We start from the raw sequence: 18598 nt of genomic DNA on the forward strand, positions 1-18598 counted from the left end.
CTCCATCGATTCCATTTTCCTCGAAACGCGATCTTGGCACGGGCGAAAAGAATAAGTACTGGCCGCGACTCTGTTTTTCGAAATTTTATTAGAATTCGGAGGGGGATAACGAATAAACGGGAGCGTATCAATTTGGTAGAAAAGCGGAGAATATCGCGGCTACTTTCGTCGCTGAATTATTCAACGATGGCAGCTCGAAGCCACGTGTGTATTAAAGCCGCGAGCTAGAGCTCCATATGACGCGGTACTTTGCCAACAGCTGCCTGTTTGCAGTGTTAACGACGTACGCTAATCGCTAATTACACACCGCTTTAATTATCGACTCATTGTTCGAGCCGCGTATATAAATAAAGTAACGCGAAATGACGTTTAACGACTCTATCCGCCGATGTTCCATTCAGCGTCCGGACTTCGATCTCACGTGTCCATTCTATACCTATACACGTATACTTAAGCATCAAAGGGGAAAGTCAAGGTAAGATCGAGAGAAGACATCCATTCCCGACAACGTGGATATATACGCGGTGAATAAATAATTGGGAAAAAATTTAATCGGCCAACAAATTCTATCCCTTTTGCGCGACAATTTAAAAATTGCTTTCATCTTTTCAATTCGTGCATCGAAGCAGATAAATCGTTAGCGATCGTTACTTATCGACGACTCGTTATTTCTTATTCTCTAAACCGACAGATGTGACGTATTCGCATGAATAGCTATCTTTATCTAAAATTAGGAACGATAATTTGCCTATTTGCTTAACAATTTGACTGGTGAATTGCGTAAAAAAAAAGAAAAGATCGTCTCGAGCAAGAATAGCGAAGAAAGAAACGCAAATATCTGGTAAATAAAAGTAATTAGAGAAAAGAAAAGAGAGAGAGAAAAGATAAGAAATTCGAAGCGACGAGAATAAAAAAGTTTGAACCGACGCCATTTTAGGAGTCCTGTATTTTTTACTCTCGAATGGATAAATCGGATAAGAGGGTCCGGAACGAAGGTAATCGCGGACCATCGGAGTTGGAATTGTAAACACGGCTTAAAGTCTGGATAGACGAATGCGGCGCCAACGTAACGCTGACGCAACACGTAAGAGGAGAGTAAACGCGAGACGATATGTCTCGCGACGAAAGGCAATGTCGTATCATCGTGGATTTTCCGAAAGAACAGACGGCTACTTTGCTTTTCGAGTGAATTCAATTGTCGCAAAAAAAGAAGAAAAAAAAAGAAGAAGAGGACCGAGAAAAGGAGGATCACGAAGAATAATTCGCGTTTCGATCGAAAGAAATATGGCAAGATGCAAAACAACGCGTTCGCGAAATGGCATCGAGTTCTTTCGAAAATTCGATATTTCAAGATTTCGGTTATACGACGACTATGACAAGCAAATGGATCCCATCGTCCGTCGTATGACGCACGCGATATTAATCAACTTTCCTCGAATCGTCGCGCGCTCCAAACACCAAGATTATTTCTGGCCAAATGTTTTCCTGTTAAAATTTCGACGATCGATGCGTCCGTGACGTAGTTGGATTACAGTTCGCGTTCAAAAACTATATATTCGCCCGACATTTACGGTTGCATCATAACTCGTCACTCGCCACGTCCTCCTACATACATTTTCGATCGACATCCATAATTGATCGACGAGTTCTAAATTTTGCTTCATTGTTGTGCCTTCATTTTTACTTTTTATTTTCACCTTTATCTTTTTTGAAGCGAGCGATAACGAGTACACGAATCTCTTAATCGAGTAAAAAGCAAGAAAAAGCATGGCAGCGAAACGAAAGAATGGAGAGGGAAGAAGTGCGGGAGAAGATGGGCGCGCGAGGCTGGGACGAGGAGGCAAAATAAAGGAGAGCGAGGAGCGAAGAAGAAAAGAGGGGAGGAGGGGGGAAGGATGAGGAGAATTGGCAAAATCGGCGTGGCGAGGGCCTCGAGGAGGACGATGCGTAAGGCAATAAATATCGCGCGATTAGATCTTGGAAGCAACCCGCTGTCGGGGTTGCTTACGAACACGGAGGGAGCGTCTATTAATCACTGGACGTTAATCAACGAGCGAACCGCTAAGTAGGCCGCGCCATTAAACGTCGCAACGTGTGCACACGTATGTCGCGTACGTATAGCGCGCGTCGAAAGTGTCGAAAGTGGAGGAACCGTCGGTCGAAGCATGGCCGGCGTATAATCGAAGCGGCGTACAAACGTGGATGGGTGGACGGGTGAAGAAGAGAGGACGAAAAAAGAAGAATGGAATCATCTATCGGAGCTAGGCCCCATGTGCGGTAAACCCTTAGCCTCCTATTATTGGACGGAGGGCTCCTACCTACCGCAGACCACGCGCCTGCATCTCTCTCTCTCTCTCTCTCTCTCCATTTTTCGAGAATTAATCGAAACTAATTGGCAATTTGTGCGAGGGAACCCTTTCGCGTAGAATTACGACGTTCCAACTGCTCCAACTTTTCGCTCTTCCAATCCCTTCTCCCCGCCGACTCTATTATTCCATTTACGATTCCACGCTTTTTTCAAGCGAGCGGGAATCTTCGTTGAATCGATAAATCTTTGCGTAAAACAAATGCGAAGGGATAAAACGGCAAAAGTGTGTCATTCCCGTGAAACTATATATTCCCGTTCAAGTTGGTGGAATAGTTGGTGGAATGGATGGTGGGTAGGAGACGGTGGACGGATTTAAAAGTTACAAGTGTCGCAAAATATTCGATCGTCCGTCGAACTCGTGGATTCGAATTATACCGCAGGTATAATGTATACTTTGAATGCATCTCGAATGTAAAGCTTTCGTTAAACACGGGTGGTGGGTCGAAATAGCGAAATTGGAAGAGAGTAAAAGAAAGAAGGAAGAAAAGGAAGGAAGGAAGGAAGGAAGAAAGAGAAAGATAAAGAGAAAGAGAGAAAGAGGAAGTCGGCTCTTTATGGACTTGTTTGTCGCTACGTGACTTTTTACGAATTATTCGAAAACTTTGAACCCGCGCACAGGCCACATTCGCAATACCGTTTTAGACGATCGCGCGACGGTTAGACGAGATGATTTCCTCTTTCACCGAGTAAGTACCGACCATTTTTATAAACAAAAGTTCGAATCGCGAGATCCAAGTTTGCAAGTCCAATTTTTAAACCTTTTCATACTCGTTCGACTTTCGTCGCATCCTTTAAAAAAAAATTACGCTTTTCGCGTTCAAACAATAACAACAAATTAAACGTTCTTCGGTTTCGCAACGATTTCCAAACGATTAACGATCGAACAAATTTATATCACGAGATTACTCACAGGTATACGCGTACAACTGTTCGCTTATCCTTTTTTCTTTTTTTTCGTTGGAGATGAAACAACAGGATACGTTCTCCCTTCGGTCTCGTAATGGTTGGCGATCCGATCGCGCAAAGTCCGGTAAAACCGAAACAAGGCGGACTCGTGAGATAATGGAAAGGAGGGGAGGAGTGGTGGATGTCGTTGTAGAAAAATAAAGTCTGTGAAAAGACTGAGAAAATATGTCGATAAATCTAACCGAGTCTAGCCGAGATAGAGATGGCGAGCGAGCGGGAAACAACTGTCTCGAACGAAGGCTCGAGCGGACTATTATTTCTCCCGTGGTCGTTCCTCTCCTGGGCCACGACTCGAATCCGTCCTCCTCGTGTATCGCGGTGAGAAGGGCAACGATCTTTCCTTTCTCGGGGGGAGAGGAGGGGAGTTTCGCGTCTCTGTTACGTTACTCGTCGACACAGTTTCCTCCCGCCCCCCTTCCCCATCATTGCCTCCCTTCTCCCCAAAATTATGTATACGCTTCTATACGCGCGATCCAGTTTCACAGCGCGACGCATCGACGAATCCAACGATAATATTTACTTCCGCGTCGAATCCGGTTTACTAAGATCTTTCTCCTATACTTTCTCGTCGTCTTCGTATACTTTGGAAAAATCATTCCTACGGATCACGAAATCGGCGGAAACTCTTCCTACGATCGATCGTTCTCTCTTCGATTCCCTTGTTTCAAGCCCACTTCCGTCTCATCGATGTTACCAAATTTTCTCCTTCCTCGCTCTACGTATTCTCTACGTTGAAACGCACACGTTGAAATTTATCGTCATCCCTGCTGGAAAATATATAGCTGTAGATTTGCCGTAGAATACATGGCGAGATTATGAATCGATAAATAGCGTAAAAGATATAGGGGGTTGAGGAAGAAAGACGAGTAAGTTTAATCTTAAATATATATTTCTCGTATAATTATTTACTTATATAATAGCGTAATGTACATGCGATACATTCCGTGTGAAAGTCTACCTTATACGTGTGAATAACACTTGGTGCAACTTTTTTTTTAAACTTTCCATCTTTATTTAACAACATTCGTCTTTGGTGTATGTATATGTATATATAAGAATCGTGTAATCTTTGTTATATATATATATCTTTCTTTCTTTTTCTTTTTTAATCGTAATACTAAAAAAATAACTCAAGTGAATTAGCACATTTTGGAATGTTCTCGATATAAAAAACATTATATAGGTTTTTCGTACTATATCTCACGTTAACGAAAAAAGGCAATCTACGCTATTACACTCTCTTAACCGCTATACGTTTATTACTTAGGTATTATAAAAAAATATTTATTTTAACATTTATACAATATCTTTCAATTACAATTGTATAAGTCTAAAATATTTAGGAAGATCATATATATATATACACATAAGTTTGATATTTCGTTACTTATATTTTATATATATGCGATTAGAAAAATTCTCTTACTTTTATTACGAACGTACATATATAGATTTCTTATATTCTCCTTTATTTACAACTTAACGTTAAAAAAATATCGATGAATATGCATCACGATCACCATTGTCTAAAAATTTTCATCACCCCTTAACAAGAATAGCGAGAACAATTTAATTTCGATTATTATTACCACTCACGTTTCGTTCAAAATCTCAAGCGTTTCCATATTCGATACTACGATTGGAAGAAAAAAGTAAGAAGGAATTTGCAGACGTACGTTTTCGAGAGGTTTTTCGTCGTTCTGGGAAAGAGTAGGATTCATAGGTAGCCACCGATTTCTGAAACGATTGGACGAGTTAATCGTAGAACAGGTGATACGAAGATGCAGCGTACGCAATAGTCGATTTATAGGTTGTATCGAGTCACGTATCCAAGGCCGCTGGCAAAGCTCGAAGCGAGGGCGTTACTCGCGTATGACGCGTGCAATTTCTCGTGAAATTATTCCACGCACGCCAACGGCAGTCGGTGATATATGGACAGCCGCATAAGAGACACGTCCCTCCTACACGCGTGACCCATGACCGAACCCGAATATTGAATCACTTTAATATCTCGGAACGAGACACGAGACGAGTCACGGCCCGCGTCCACCTTCTCTCCCCTCTCTCCCCTTCGACCACGTGCAATACCTACCTACATAAAACGTCCAACCTTTCGTTTTTAAAAATCTCGTCCAATTTTCTTTTAAGAATTAACAATTTACGCGCGTCGCGCGTTCTCGAGATCGAAATCGAGGGACGATTACTTTAAGCCCGATCATTCGGTAGAGAAATTATCGTTAAGGCTATCAAGAGGTTGAATCGGGATAACGATGGCACAGGGATCCGATGCTTCCAAAATCTTATCTTAATTTTTCGTTCGTTCTAATTAGAGTTTTTCGTTAACTGGCTGCTAAATTGACTAGATTGAGAATTCGAGATGAATAAGTGGTTCGAGAACGAACAAATAGGAGGAAAAGGTAGTACAAAATACGGATGGAGCGTAGCGACGACGAGTGATATAATAAGATTCTCGATGAGAACGTACGTAGTAGACGATAATTTACCGCTAATTCGAATTATTGTTTCGAATAAGCTTCGAGCGAGCAATAACCTCGATCGCGCTCGACGAAAAGTTGGTGTCCGTTTCTACAAAGATTCTATAAAAAAATAATTTAGACACGCGATGAAAAAGTTAGGAACTATTTTACGCGAATTGCCATGTAGCGCAGACTGATTGCTTAGAGTCAAACTTTTAGATTATCAAAGCTAATTTTATACACGTATATATATATATATAGATCTATCTCGTTTAACGAATTATATATACGTTTCTAAAATCATAGGCTGTAGCAATACGGTTACTACGAGTCTCGATGATTTTTATCGACGTAACGAATATTTGTAGAAAATTTGTACATTTTACGATGCTTGCGATCCAATCTTTTTTTTTCTTTTTTTTTCTTTTTCTTTTTTTTTTTTTACGGAAACGAATGCCAGGTTGTAATAAGCCTTTTATCTTTACCCTTTCCTTTTCGTTGATAGCAATTCATTTATTTATACGTACTTATACTTTTAAGTTTTGATTAAAATCGTACAGCAAACGTATACAAGAAAAAAATGAAATATTTCGTACGAACGTTACATAATAAAAATACGCAATATCTTTCGAAAACGATCGATTTCATAAATAAAAATATAAAAAATTATCTTACCCTTTGATAACAGTTATTGAACAATCCGATTCGAAAAGATTAAATTAAACGTTTAACGGAAATTGGTAGATGTGTCAAGCGCTTAATTAAATATTTCTGGTAACATCGAGATTTTTCAAAGTATAAAAGTTGCCAAATTTAGGTTTTTAAACTATTTTTAAGCTCGTTTTATAATTTTTCGAAATCGAAAGCTAAATACATACATACATGTAGTAGCGTCGATCAATATCGATATCGTTTCGAATCTTAAATCTCTAAAATGTACGAAAGAGCATTAAAAATTTTTTTCTTTTTTTTAAACGATCATTTACAAAGATGCAAAACTAATCAACGTTATATAATTATACGTATATATTTACACCGACGTAACGTAATTTGTAACGTAATTTTAAAAGAAAAGATATCAAGAGATAATATCCCTCTTATAATATTTACTCGATCGAATAAATATCGATCGAAACTGTATTATACGCTTCTTTCGTCTTAAAAAAACGAATAAACGTTCATCGAATCGCTGTTCATTTTTTTAAAGCAATTACGTTAGAGAGCTGGAGATTAAAATTAAAATACTGAATACAAAATTTTCGCAATGGAAAATAAAGTTTACTCGATCGCACTTTTTACCGCTTTTAACAAGATCTGCAAAAGAAATGTTTCGATTTCGATGTATTTCGCGTTATTTACCTTCGATACTTAATTATGCACAAACGTCATTTTAAACTTTTGGATGGAAGAATCAATCTTTGCGTGTCTTTCTCTTTCGAAATTTCTTTTTTAAATTAAACGTGGAAAGGAATAATCGCTTTATAATTTTTTCCTTTACATCGATCTCGAAATTAATCTCGTTTCAAATAAAAAAAAAAAAAAAAATTTCTCAACGATCGAAACGAAACGTTGGAGAGAGAGAAAAAAAAAAAAAGAAAAAATGGCAATAATACATGGAATGACTTGCGAAGAAATTACAATTGCTACGTTAAATATAGAATGAAAATAAATGTTTACAGCACAGTATTTACATAAATAAAACTGTATGAAAAGAATTTTCAAGTAAATATACTTGAAATAAGAGTTGTACATACATAGATAAACGCATTATCTATCGATAAAATAAATATCAAATTGAATATATACTATACCTGAATATATTATAATCTTTTACCTGCTCGGTAGTAATTATCGACAAGCAAAAAAGTAAATGTATAGTTAAAACGAAGAGTTTTTATCAGTCGATCGATTAAGAGAAATTAAAAGGATTCAATAATCAAAGATTCGTATTATATTTTACTTACAAAATATATAATCAACGAACCATCGTCGTATTCGAATAGCACTTGCAAATATCGTATATATATATATACGCGCGCGCGTGTGTGTGTGTATATATATATGCACACACACACATATGTATAAGGCTAACTGGCCGATTGGTTTATTTTCACTCTAAAACTAGGAAACAGAATTCGAACCAAGACAATTCTCGAAGCAAGATTAACAATGGTATACTCGTAATCTCTCGTGGTCGAAGTGTTAAGTACTAAATCGTAATCTTGTGAACGTGAAATTAAAATTAAAAAAAAGGGGGAATAACGTGGTAATGGATTGGATCGTAATAAGATTATCGACAAAGTGCATTTATTTTCATTAATGACGAACGTTATCTTGAAAATAGCGTGTCGAAGGAACATGTGTCGTAGGAGGGAAAAAGGGGGGAGGGATGGGCACCGATCGTTACTATACAAATATTTTCACATTTCGCAGAAACTCGTCGTCGTGATATCTTTTTTTGTATTTTTTTCTGTTTATATTTTCTTTTATTTCGACGTTTCTCCCCCCCGGTTGCCCAAGTCGGAAAAATCGTCCATAATCGTAGGAATTTGGTAACCGTTGCTCTCATTTCATCGTGGTTTTCTCTGGCACGAGAACGACGAGGGGGAACGAAACTGACGAATAAAACTCGGCGAGATGTTGTTCGCACGCGTTTAAGTAAATAATCACGCTTCCTAAATGGCACGTCGTCACTTGGTTTGATTGTATCTTCCTTTGGTCGACCGCCTGTTCGATTGGCTCGAGACGGCGAGTAAATTCTCCTCGAACGTGTCTACCGTGAAATCTTGCTCTTTCATCAATTTAGGCAATATCCTACTCGTCTGGCTGTTCTGCCTCATTAAATCGACAGGGTTTCTAGCCGAGGAGAGAATGCCGTTTCGAAGGTGGGATTTTCTCTTTTGCGGTTGCAATCGTTTAAAAAGGATGGGTCTTGTCGGGGCGGATTGCGGGGGAGGAGGTGGAGGCATTTTTGGCGGTGGCAAGCGAGCGGGTGGAGCGTGGGGTAAGATACCGGCGGGCGTTCTGGACGGACAGGGTGGTGGTGGTGGTGGTGGTGGTGGCGGGAAACCTGGAATAGGGAACCCTGGTCTAGGTGGCGGTGGACGCATGGCTGGTCGCGGTGGTGGTCCGTACCTGAACGGCCTCGGCCCGTACATAGGTGGAGGAACTGGTGGCGGTGGTACCGGTGGCATGCCGGGCGGAGGTGGCATAGGACGGAAACCTGGCGGAGGGCCGGCATAACCGAAATGCGCCGGTGAAAATGGACCGTCTTTCGCGAAACCGCGTCTCGTCGCTCCGAACCCTGGCGGTCCCATCGTGTACGGGCTGCTCCCTGGATACTTGAACGACACGCGCATCACTCTTCTACTCGGCGCCTCCGATCCTGATGTTCCCCTCGAATCCACGCTGATTTTACTCGTGTCGATTTTCTCGCGCGGTACTTTCTGCAACGCGTTTATATAGATTTTACGATCGATGGGATATCCACGGGCCGTTTCGAACGCTGAAACAAATACCACAAGTGTATACGCCAAGTCTTCCCATCGTCCATCCCACCCCCCCATCCCCAACTCTCGACTCTTATCTCTATCGCGATCTCCTTCTTCCCCTTCCCTCTTCCCTTATTCGTTTCTCTTTTCTTTACCTTTCGATTCGCCACCAACGATCGTCCACCTACCTTTTAAACACTTCTCCAGTTCCCAACCTAATTGCTGTACGAGATACCTGTAACGAGATACACCAATTTATACAATGTTTCCTCGATTGGACGATTCTCTTTATCCGTTCCAAAACACCATTTTTTACGACGTTTCGTTTATTCGTATCGTCTACGATACGTGTACATATATATATATATCTTGTACGTATGCTATATCCGAACTATATATCCATACTAACCTACAAATTAGGTATCCGGAACGATTTACACCGTGAGTGCAATGAACCCCTACAATGTCATCTGAAACAAAAGAGAAAAAAACCAATCTTCAATTTGTATACGCGCGATAAATTAATATCAATAGTTAAAATTAATAGTTGGACAGAAACCGAAAGATAAATCGCGTTGCAACGCTCCAACGTTCCATATTTTTCATCATTTTCAACGGTACGATGTACCGTCATGCGTGTATCGGGGAAAAAGAAAAGAAAGAAAGAAAGAAGGAAAGGGAAAAAAATAAAGGCAAAATGTTAACACATCGTTAACACATGGCGATATTCAAACGAAGGAACGGTATTAAATTTAAAGGAACCGTTTATCTCGAGAGATTGATATAATAACCGGTGATAATGTAACAACTCGAAGGTGTTAGCAGCGAAAGATATTTTCGAGGGTTCGCTTCGAGTAAGATGGCGCGAGGCGAGCCGAATAAGATGGAGCATACGTAAGCCGATTCCACGGATCATCAATTTAACCGAGAGCAGAAGGGTCGGCATATCTTCGGGCTCAGCAAGGGGCTGATTATAATATTACCGCAAATTACCGGTAAAATCTGCGACGAATTCGCAACGATTCTTGACTCGACGATACCTCGAGTCGAGTCACGGCCGGCACTATCGGCTGTAACCTCGAACCCTATCGTCCCCTCCTCTCTGTCCCTCGATTCCATTTCCCTTTTCCTCGCCAACCGTAGATAGATAAGTACCGACCACTTTAGACCCACTTTCGTACCTCTTTACCTCGGCTTACATCCGAGGAATCAAGTGGCCAATCCAAGATCGTGCGATAAGTTGTTCGACCTTGGCGAGTTTCTTCAAAGGATCGTTCGCAGAAACGCGAACGAGATTTATACGCAAAATCCTCCTTCGATATCTTACTCGCGCGATATCTTTCGGCGTAGAAAGAAAGAAAATTGTAACGAACGTTGACGCGCGAGTGCGAAAAATGGATTGATTTAGAGAGACACGAGGAAAGTAGAACTTCTTTCCATGCTATCGCCATCGCAAGGCTCATCTCGTTTTTTTTTTTGCGTACGAAGAAACGTACGGTATCTCGCGGAAGGTAAGAATATTCTCGGAACACGCGTCGAGATCTAATGCGAATCTAGAGCGTGTATACTCCTCCACCAGTCTTGGAGAACGACTCGACGTCGAGAGAGATCACCAGAGACAATACGACGAACGCTGCTCATCGATTTTCGCCAATAAGGTGAATAGAACGGAAGATGATTAATTAAACATCCTCGAGATTTTATTCCAAGATTCGAAATATTTGCACGATTCCGTATACTCGTTCGAAACGGGGGAAAAGGATACAAAAAAAAAAGAAAGAAAGAAAAAAAGCGGAAGATGGTAGGAGTATTACGTGTATCCCATGTAAACGTAAGATCGGTTTTCGGACTACTAGAGTAGTCGAGAAGCACGACCCGAAGCGACGTGGTTAATGCGGCTATATGATATACAAGCGAGAGGCACGTCGGCTCAAATAGCCTCTGGTAGCGAGGAGCGTGGGTTCCCCTTTCGTGTTCCCGCATCTTCTAGTAACGGCGTAAACCCCTCTGAAAATATATGTAAGAGACGGCGAAAGAGGAGGGGAAGGACTTTAACGTTCAGTCGCGCTTCCACATAAATATGAAAATATCGGCGATACGCGGAGAGAGCGCGACTCGCTTTTCGGCCACTCGATTACTGCCGTCTTAAATCAATCGAACGATCGAACGATTCGAGCGTATCGCTCACCCCACGTGTATTCGCATAATAAATGCATATAAATGCGCACTTATACATATAAGTGATTAGTGGAGGATGGACGGGAAACGATTAACGACATCTTACGTTCCACGGTCGATAAATCATCGGCCACTGTAAATGGACTCGGCTCACTTATCTCTCACCTTGCGTACCTTCGTCAAGTGCCGCTACCACGGAAATTATAATAAGATATAATACCCTCGCGATTACGTATTTTGCAATACTGCAATATACACCTAACCGCTGGATATTGTATAGAGTGAGAATATAACGGACAAATAGGAATCGAAAAACACGTGGTCGAATCGCTGATGCAACGTCCTATGTTTTACACAACAGTAACTTACATAGTAGACGTAAAACCCACCAGATGGAACTGTTTGCGTGTCAGTGCGAGAAACGATATTGCGAAAAATTATGAAATCCCCTATAATAGTTGGAATAGTTGTAAACTTGAGGCGAAAATTTGACGAATTGCACCCCTGCTTTGTACGATCTTTTCATGAATGCAATCGTAAAAATAGACGCGTCTATTGGTTAAACGTATCACGTGTAAAATAACGCAAGAAGATGCGATATGGCGAGGAAGGAGAAGTGTAGTTTCTGTTGCCCAGAGAATAAAGAAAGAAAGAGGTGTCGTCGCGTGTTGTCATCGATTACGTTCTTCGTCGCGATCATAAAAGAAATAGAAACGAAACGAGGGGAAAGAGAATGGAAAGGAGGCGAGAAGAACGCGAAGCGAGTGAAAAAAAAAGAGAATTGCCGAAGGAAAATTTTCGCTCTACCGGTTGATAAACGGTGACAGATAATTAACAATGGCCTGGTATACGTGGCTGTGCGTGGGCGATCTTTCGCTTCTTGATTCTGTCCAGATTCGTGGCTCGATCATCGTCTCCCTCGAGAGAATCGTTTTCTTTTCTTCGAAACCACAGAAACTGAATTGTATTTTACGTTTAAAATAATCGTATCGAGATTCGATAAGATAATTCTCACGGAATAAGCTTGCGATAGAATTTTTATTTCCGATAAAAACAGAAAAAAAATTGTACATTTTCGTTCGTACTTGCTCGTGATAATTATTTAAGATTTCGAACGCGCGTAAACAAAGGGTATCTATATCTAAAGTTACTCTCAAAATTCAAAATTTTTCACCGCTTGCCATTATTCGAAACGAGATGTTTCGATCGAATTCGTTCATTTGCTACGTAGAATATTGGAATAATAGAGAAGATTGATGATATTATATACGAGTAGTAGGATTATACAGACCCAATATGATGTAATGCAGACTCACCTTCGCCACAAGCTGACGTAAAATCATCCATCGTTTTAAAGAATCTGAAAGGAAAGAGAACGAATATATTTACTTTTGGAAAATAAAAAAAAAATAACGTATGTTCTGATAAAAAAAAGATTTTCATTTTTTTTTTCAACGAACTATTCGTATAATTATAAATTTGCAAACACGAATCTTTATAATTTTCAATCGCGTTATTTGCAATCAAAAAGACTACATTTATAATTTGAACATGAGTTGCATTACGTCAATTTCGTATTTCATATATACGTAGGATATTATAAATTAATATTTATAAACAAATTAAATAAACAAAGATCACATCCTTCTCTATATAAAATCTACATAAAATAGTAAATTAATTACATGGATTATTTTAAACGAGCATACTTGGAAAATTTATATCGTGAGATATAATTTTTGATTGTATCGATCAAAATAAAAAGAAAAAAAGAAAGAAAAAAAGAAAAACACGAGAATCATTGTCCCCGCAATTTTGATTGATTTACTTCTCGTAAATTGTAACGTAGCATGATAAGGGGAAAATTTCATACGAGTCTGCGCATGTTTCTCATGCATAGAGTAATAAAAAGACGGAGGAGGGGTTAAAGCGAGCGGCGTCCTTCCCTTTACTTTCATGCTGTTGATAATTTTTCAGGATAACCGAAGATAGCGATCGAATTTCCATGGACTCGATAAAAAAAAAATAATCAGCTAAATAAATATTCAGATATGGTAACCGGTCTCGAGAAATGACAGTGTAATAACTGCGTAATAGGCATGCAGGGACTCTGTAGCAAACGAAGGAATATGGTAATGAAGCTTAAGAACGTGAATGTTACACAGCCTGAATTGCGGCAAATATACCTACCTAAGAGTGACAATTCGCGTGTCGAGAAAACATCGATGGAAATGGAAAAATATCTATTTACGCGTACGTTATTATCATCGAGATTCAATTCGCCACCAGCGAAATAAATATTCCCCTTAATCGAATTTCATAGTAATCGTATATAAACGTTTCGTGTGAAAATTTTATCTTATTATGACGTTTAAATAACGTAATCGTTTACGATCGATACGTAGGACGAACGAAGAGGATAGAAAATGTGTGGAAAAATACAGAAGAATACCGAGAAGAGATGAGAAAAACTCGGTAAAGCTTGGCAGATTCGAAAATGGGATACCAGTGGTGATAATTGATTGGGCGGAGTCGGGCATCCCTTCTTCTTCTTCTTCTTCTTCTTCTTCTTCTGTTCGAAAGCAGAAGAAAAAAGAAGAAGAAGAAGAAGAAGAAAAAGAAGACAGAAGGAAAAAGGGAGGTCTTATTAACGGATTATGCCTACTTGGACTAGTCGATAAATTATCGCAAGGTGTTCATTCCCCTTTTGCATTCCGTCGAGATTCCAGAAACATTCCAAACGCGCCAAACAAGTTGGGAGAGAGAGCTCGCTTTTGCTTCTGCTCCCTCCACTCTGATATTAATACCACTTTAATTCTTCATCTCGCTATTACGCACGCTTGCATTTTAGTTACGACGTTTATGTTGAAACGTTTGCTTCTTCGATTAAATGGTATCTTAAATTGGCTTTACTCGTTCGTAATATTGCTGGATAAATCGTATAAAACGACGTTAACGGTGAAAGTATTTGCCATTAAAATTATCCGTATGAAACATCTACGCAGCTGCTTAATTTTATACACGCGTTTAGCATAAATAAAGATAATTCTTCGATCTCTCCGCTCGCAAATAGAAATTTTAAAAAGAAAGAGCAAAACGCTCTTCAAAAAGAAACCTTATTTTATCTTACAATAATTCCATCTAACTTTTATTAATAGATTCACCAACAAAAGGGACCAACAAAACTGTTCCGATAAGCGTGAAATCGTTTCGATTTCTCCTCCTAAATACGTTTAAGATGAGCTCGATTCCACGAAAAGTTATTACTCGTCATTGTGTGAGAATAGGGTAGCCCAATAGTGTTGCTCTATAGAGATTTAATAGGGCCGTTTTAGCGGCTCTGTTCCCTTTCACCTTCTACGACCCAGACTCCCTATATAACCGATCAGACTAACGCGATTACAAATAGTAACTCATTCACCCGTTAATACCAATTGCTTCTCACCATTTCTTCCGTATCGATAGATCATCGACAAGTATAATTTCCTCTTATCGCGTATGTATGAAATATTATTTATTTATTTTTTGGACCTGGTAAAAGGCAAACGGATGAATAAAGATAATTAAGGAGAAATAAAATAATCCGATATAGCTTCTTTTTTTCTACGTGACGTTACTATTGACTTTAAATTCTATGTAATCGCATTCGTTATATTTCGAATCAAAAGATGTTTCTTAAGATCGTACAATTTTTACGATAAGAAAAATTACAAAAATATCTATGTTAGGTATCATTTTGAAGATTTATTTATCAGGAAAGAAAGTAGTATGCCTTCTGAGAATAAAATATGGAAAAATGGTGACGTCGATGGCACGTGAAAAATGTACGTGTGACGAGCGTTAAATTAATTTGACTTGGAATTTGAATTACAGATTCGACATGGATGCGGAGACGTCCGCGAACAAGGCGTTTCGCGCTGTGCTTCGGATTTATGGACCGTTCTAAGAATCAACCATCGATCATTGGTTGTTCGCCCATTTCTGTTTTTCGAAAAAAAAACCAAATTGGAAAGTTTGAAATAAAAAGGCGCAAAAAGAAGAAGAAAATACATCGGTCGAAAACAAAATAAAATACTTATATTATGTATAGCGCGATAAATTTTTCCAAAGGAGATTTTGCTTTTATTTCGTGTATTTTATTATAAATTCGTTTTGGAATTTGAAACGTTAAAGAACACGTATACGTATTTTTTCTCATTCGTATAAAGAAGCCTTTGCACGATAAACTCGAACACCGAAAGCATCGAAAAGAAGGTGGCGACCACCGATATTCGTGATATTCGGCCTGCATAAAATCGGCAAAACTTCAGAGATATTACGCATCGCAGAGGTGAACCGTAATAAGAAGATGCTCGTGAAACTGCAGAAAAGACATTTATGGTAGCGCGATCGAGCAAAAGGGAAGATGATTCGAATATGACGCGGTGTGCGGTCTTATGCGCATTATATATATCGTGCACGCATAAAAATAAATCTAAAACCGCGATTAAATCACTTTTGTCACTCATGAATTATTTGACTACGTATAAAAATATATTTTCCTATAAAATGAATTGACGGATGAATGGAAAAAATTCGCTCGTAATCGTAATAAAATGAAATTGTCTCGAGAATAATTTGTGGAAAAATTATGTGGCAAAATACTCGGTGATGCAAAATTAACCAATCAAATTCGTTTATTACGAACGTTTTAAATAGAAAAAATGAATAGATTCAAAGAGATCGTTAAAATAGGTTAGCATTAAAAATGTTCGATTTCATTGGTGCGAATAAAAGAATTATTAAATTTAAAATGAGCTAAAGTGAACTAGGCGGCTGGTGAAAAAAAAATGTGATAGTTAAAAGTGACATTATACTTGTCAAAATGTGATATTTTAAATTATCTTATATAAAATAATTAAACTTTGATGATAAATTCAAAATTAAATGTCTTAGATTTATAATATCACTGCACAGTGTATTAGACCATGTGTAATTGTCATCATCATAGAAGAGGATGCCCGGAATCTGAATCTGATCCGTACGTAACCTAAATGTAACTGTTTATTAAACGTAAATATAAATACGTAGATACTCGTTATAAATACAACACGTAACAATTACGCGTGAAAATGAAACGATCGAAATTAAAATTCTCCGTACAATTTTTAATACGCGATAATATCTCGCGTTCGTTCGACGCGATATATATTGTGGTTATTTTCCTCGAAAAATAATATATCAACGACGTTGATATAATTAAGAAAAATAAAAATGATTAAGAAAAAATGAGAAGAATAAAATAAATGGATGAAATGAGAACAAATATACCGTTTGAATTTTATAATAAATAAATAAATAAATAAATAAAAAGATATTTATTTAATTTTCGATGTGATTTATACACGGACAAAGATCATCAATCTTGCAAGAAACATGGCAAACACCACCCTTGGACGAAAGCATTCAATCCTCTGGTGAATTTTGCTCGCCTCACTGTTTCACATCAAACCCCCGATCTCCAAGAACACCTCCAAGAACACCTCCAAGATCACCTTTTAGAACACCGCCCAGAACACCCTTGTCGGATTTAACACGCGAAATTCCACCAAGCGCGCCGCTCAGAATCCTCAGAGAGCGGCCCGATCTATCAATGGGAGTAGCTATAGCGGCTCATCGTTTGGATTGTAAGTTCGATTTACGATTCGATTTCGACTTATTGAACATCGATAACAGGGACGATTATTATTGTTCCGTAGTCGAGGCTTTAAGCGGATACGAGGATATGGACGAGACGGATTTGGAAGAAACGGACGTATCCGGCAAGTTTCTCTTCTCCTCTCTTTTAGTTTAGAAACATTATCTATCGCGAGAATTTTTTACACCGATCTCTATTCCCCCAATTAGGAGAACTTTTAGCGCAGGCGTTGGCGCAATTACGAACAGGTCCAAGATTCCCTACCTCGACCCCCATACGCCCCCCACCAGTCCCAGCTGCCGAAAGAACTTACAGATTGCACCGCGGAAGATCACCGCGATTCCCAACAATACCCAGATCACAAATACCACCTCGAATGACTAGAATGACGGCTTGTGGCAAATGTTTAAGGGTAATCGTTTAAATTAGAATCGATACGCCAAAAAAAAAAAGAAAGAAAAACTAATGCTCTCTTCCTCTTCCTCTTTCATTTTCAGATGTGAGAGCAGAACGACGATGAGGTGGAATTTCCAGCAAAATTTATTATACCATCATGAACATGAACATTTATATATAAAACATATATAAAACGCATTATTTCTATAATTCCTAACGCTGACGTCGAAGAGGACTTTTATACTAACGAATCAAATTTTTGCAGCTTTCACTTCTCGATATAAAATATCTAAATGAAATAAATCGTAGAGTTAAAAAAAGTAATAATAAAAAAAAAAAATTCTGCATAATAAACAAAATAACAATGATTTGATTCATAAGTGTTCGTAATCGTCCGAACGCTAAACGTAATATATTTAATGAAAAATGTGTCTTTTCAACAACGAAGTGATTGATGTGTAAAAATATACTGCAAATATTCTTTACATTGTTGCTTATCACTTATCAAGATTATATTTCTCGATAACGGGGGAATGTTGTCAAAATTGATACTTAAAATTTGGTTCAATATTTTAAACGAAACGCGACAAAAACAACAAATATTTTTTTATTCGTAGACTTTTTATTCGTTTACCACACAGCTGATATATATATATTTTTTTTTTTACGAAATAGTGATTGCAACACGTGCGATACTCAAAAAATGAAAAGCAAAGACAAGGAAGACGGAATTTACGTAATTAAACGATCCATCCGGGTGGTCCGAAGCGTGGTGAGACACGTTTCTCTTCATTTTGCCAATCCCCCCGAGGATGGAGAAAACAAAGAAAGGCAAAGAGAATTTGGAGAAGGACACGCGGCAACGTCTGTTGGGTCCATGGGTCGAATTAACGGCACCGGAAGTATCAAGCGACACGCACACGTCCGTATTATGCATATGAGAGAACGTAAAACATCTTTTACCACCCACCACAATCGCTTCCTAAAACGTTTCTTCTCCATCTCTGAGCCAACACGGCCGCGACGTTTCTTTTCTCGTACGACG

General features: G+C 38.8%; 2 protein-coding genes across 3 annotated transcripts in view; one reads left to right on the forward strand and one right to left on the reverse strand.

Moving 5' to 3' along the window:
• Positions 1–386: 386 nt before the first annotated feature.
• LOC108004307 (uncharacterized) lies at positions 387–18172 on the forward strand. The gene is made up of 6 exons (XM_062087147.1): positions 387–475; positions 15354–16500; positions 16875–17146; positions 17219–17281; positions 17367–17569; positions 17655–18172. Exons 2-6 carry the CDS (start codon positions 16448–16450, stop codon positions 17658–17660), a joined length of 597 nt encoding a protein of 198 aa, XP_061943131.1. The 5' UTR covers positions 387–475; positions 15354–16447; the 3' UTR covers positions 17661–18172.
• The window catches only part of LOC108004306 (RNA/RNP complex-1-interacting phosphatase), a 30149-nt gene continuing 16116 nt past the window's right edge, over positions 4566–18598 (reverse strand). For both annotated transcript variants that reach the window (XM_017067102.3, XM_028669972.2), the window contains 4 exons: positions 12797–12840; positions 9712–9772; positions 9491–9537; positions 4566–9316 (listed from right to left, as the gene is read on the reverse strand). In XM_017067102.3, the coding sequence (XP_016922591.1) occupies positions 8502–9316; positions 9491–9537; positions 9712–9772; positions 12797–12840 (967 nt within the window). In that variant the 3' untranslated portion in view covers positions 4566–8501. The remainder of the gene's footprint in view (positions 9317–9490; positions 9538–9711; positions 9773–12796; positions 12841–18598) is intronic.

This window comes from Apis cerana, linkage group LG1 (assembly GCF_029169275.1).
Source record: "Apis cerana isolate GH-2021 linkage group LG1, AcerK_1.0, whole genome shotgun sequence".
Taxonomy (NCBI): Eukaryota; Metazoa; Arthropoda; class Insecta; order Hymenoptera; family Apidae; genus Apis; species Apis cerana.

Excerpts from the sequence above, each read along its gene's own strand:
- LOC108004307 (XM_062087147.1), top strand. The coding sequence starts at position 16,448 with ATGTGTAATTGTCATCATCATAGAAGAGGATGCCCGGAATCTGAATCT. Across the intron at positions 16,501-16,874 it reads CCGGAATCTGAATCTGATCC|ATCATCAATCTTGCAAGAAA; the intron begins GTACGTAACCTA and ends ACACGGACAAAG. Across the intron at positions 17,282-17,366 it reads GGAAGAAACGGACGTATCCG|GAGAACTTTTAGCGCAGGCG; the intron begins GCAAGTTTCTCT and ends TCCCCCAATTAG.